Source organism: Fragaria vesca, linkage group LG2 (assembly GCF_000184155.1).
Source record: "Fragaria vesca subsp. vesca linkage group LG2, FraVesHawaii_1.0, whole genome shotgun sequence".
NCBI classification, from domain to species: Eukaryota; Viridiplantae; Streptophyta; class Magnoliopsida; order Rosales; family Rosaceae; genus Fragaria; species Fragaria vesca.
This window is the reverse complement of record NC_020492.1, coordinates 2838747-2841513: the sequence shown is the minus strand read 5'-3', so window position 1 is coordinate 2841513 and position 2767 is coordinate 2838747. Positions and strand designations below refer to the sequence as shown.

Here is a 2767-nt window from a genome sequence, read left to right as displayed (position 1 = left end):
TTACCGTTTACATGGGAACCTTTTTCTACAGACCAGACAATGAGACAAAACCCATTTCACCCAACCACCAAACCACCCCACGAGCTTTGATTACTATGTCTCACTCTCATTCACACTCCTTCCCCACTTCACCGACTAACAACTCATCTGTGTCACTCAAACTCAAAGTTGCAAGCTTTATATGCTTTTGGGGGTTCATCTTCTTGTTTCTGTTGGACCCTTTTCATTCTTGTGTGCAATGGAGGATGGTGACTGGGTTCTGGTGCGGCAGCCTGCAGAAAAAGACCTCTGGACTCCTAGTTTAGTGAAGGAGGAGGAGCGTTCTGAGCCTTTGAAGGTTACTTTTGGTGGGCCTGCAAAGTTCTGGACAGATGCAATTCCAATTGGGAATGGGAGGCTTGGAGCTATGGTCTGGGGTGGTGTGGCTTCAGAAACTCTTCAGCTTAATGGTGAAGTTCAAAGCTTTATTTGCATTGTGTTCACATTAACTGATCTTCAATTGGGTTTTCTGTGTTTTGGTCTGGTGTTGCTTGAAATGCTTGGCATTCTGAATTATGTATCTGATTAGAATGTGAATGCAAGAGTATCCTCTGCGCCAATCAAATGATCTATGTCGGTTGCAATGCTTGGTATTCTAGTTCAATTGCATTTTCCTAGTGGGACAAAGTGTAGATTGGGATCTTCACTGCTTGACAGTGTGATTACATTCATTGTATAGGTGTTTTGCATTCATTAAATTGGGACCTGCATTGCGATTTCCTATTGTGATTACCGGTGTTTTATTGGGTTTCCTGTATCCTGGTTCAAGTGAGATACTCGGGGTTGTGAGTTTGGTGGCTTTGATTATAGAGGCGTTGGAAAGATTAAAGAATAACGTGGTTTCAGTTTCACTAATGTTTTTGAGTGAGCTAATGATTTGTAGAGGGACCACGAATTGAATCAGGATTTGTGCATGTTGTGCTTGAAAATGAGTAGAATTTGAATGCATGATACTGTATAGGTGTTGATTGTTGAGCCTCTTTTGGGATGGTTCATCCTACTTTGTCATTGAGAACATTTTGGTCGTCAGTATTCATTTTGGTGGGTGAGAAATCTGAGATATACAGAAATGTTTTGAAACGATGATTATTCTTACAGGGTTTAGGGTTAGTTGACTTCAGATTTTTGCCTTCTCAGGTTCTTAATGATGAATTCAATTCTACATTCTAAGTCTATTTTCTTTCTCTCCCTCTCTTGCACAGAGGCACACACCATAAATTGTAGTGAGACTCATTACATAAAGTTTCGATTGGTGTAGAGGATACACTCTGGACTGGAACTCCAGGCAACTACACCAACACAAATGCTCCGCAGGCACTAACTGAGGTTAGGCAACTTGTTGATGATGGCAAATATGCTGAAGCTACTGAAGCAGCGGTCAAGTTGACGGGGGATCCTTCTGATGTATGTAACTTCATCCACTTCAATTATGCTTCCTTTGTTATACAATTATACTCAATAGAAATCTCTGAGTATTGGCCAGAAGATAAACACATTCAGTACAATTACTAATTTTGCTGATTGTTGGTAATAATGGAATGCTAATTTAATCAGTCAGAGAGTTGAGTAGACAATCTCATAGAGGTCTGTTTTGAGATACCATTAGGTTTTGTACGGTAACTCTATTGGAGTATTGCCATTCACTGCTTATGTTTACCAAGATTACAATTATGTCACAAACTCACAGTAGTAGAAGCTTATTGTTGTCAATGCTACTTCTAAAGTTCAAATTTGATGGCTTCAACGTATTATATGAGGAGACTTTGGTTAATCTGGAATAATATTCTGTTATATACTTTTTATGAAGGTATACCAACTACTCGGCAATATCAACCTAGAATTTGATGATTTACATCTCAAGTATGCTGAAGAAACTTACAGCAGAGAGCTAGACCTAGATACTGCAACAGCAAGGATAAAATATTCTGTGGGAGAGGTAAAATATACTAGGGAGCATTTTGCTTCAAATCCTGATCAAGTGATTGTGACAAAGATCTCTGCAAGCAAATCAGGGTCCCTATCATTTACAGTTTCGTTAGACAGCAAGTTGCATCATGGTTCTCATGTAAATGGTCAAAATCAAATTATACTTGAAGGAAGTTGTCCTGGTAAAAGAATCGCACCAAAGGCTAATGACAATCCTAAGGGGATTCAGTTTACTGCAGTTCTTGATTTGCAGATTAGTGGTGACAAAGGTGTGATACATTCTCTGGATGACAAGAAAATTAGAGTTGAAGAGGCAGATTGGGCTATTTTGCTTCTGGTAGCCTCATCTTCATTTGAAGATCCATTTACTAAGCCTTCTGATTCTAAGAGAAATCCGACTTCAGAGTCTCTTGCTGCATTGACTTCAATAAAAAGAATTTCATATTCTGACCTCTATGCTCGTCATTTGGATGACTATCAGAATCTCTTTCATCGGGTCTCATTGCAGCTCTCTAAAAGCTCTAAGAGCATATTTGGAAATAAAACCATGGAGATGAAGAAGTGCAACAATATAACCAGTTTAAATTGTAAGGGAAATGACAATGCCTTGGGTTCTACTGCTGACAGGGTGAAAACCTTTAAAATTGATGAAGATCCTTCTTTTGTGGAACTCTTGTTCCAGTATGGTCGATATCTTCTTATTTCCTGTTCACGCCCTGGAACTCAGCCTGCAAACCTGCAGGGTATCTGGAACTACAAAATTGAACCTGCATGGGAGTATGCGCCTCTCTCTCTCTCTCTC

The 2767-nt window shown here is 39.5% G+C and overlaps 1 protein-coding gene across 1 annotated transcript in view; it reads left to right on the top strand.

Moving 5' to 3' along the window:
- The first annotated feature begins 234 nt into the window (after nt 1–234).
- Nucleotides 235–2767, top strand: part of LOC101296458 (alpha-L-fucosidase 2-like) — a 5787-nt gene continuing 3254 nt past the window's right edge. The window contains exons 1-3 of the mRNA XM_004292040.1: nt 235–449; nt 1298–1443; nt 1847–2742. Coding sequence (XP_004292088.1) covers nt 239–449; nt 1298–1443; nt 1847–2742 — 1253 coding nt within the window. The 5' untranslated portion in view covers nt 235–238. The remainder of the gene's footprint in view (nt 450–1297; nt 1444–1846; nt 2743–2767) is intronic.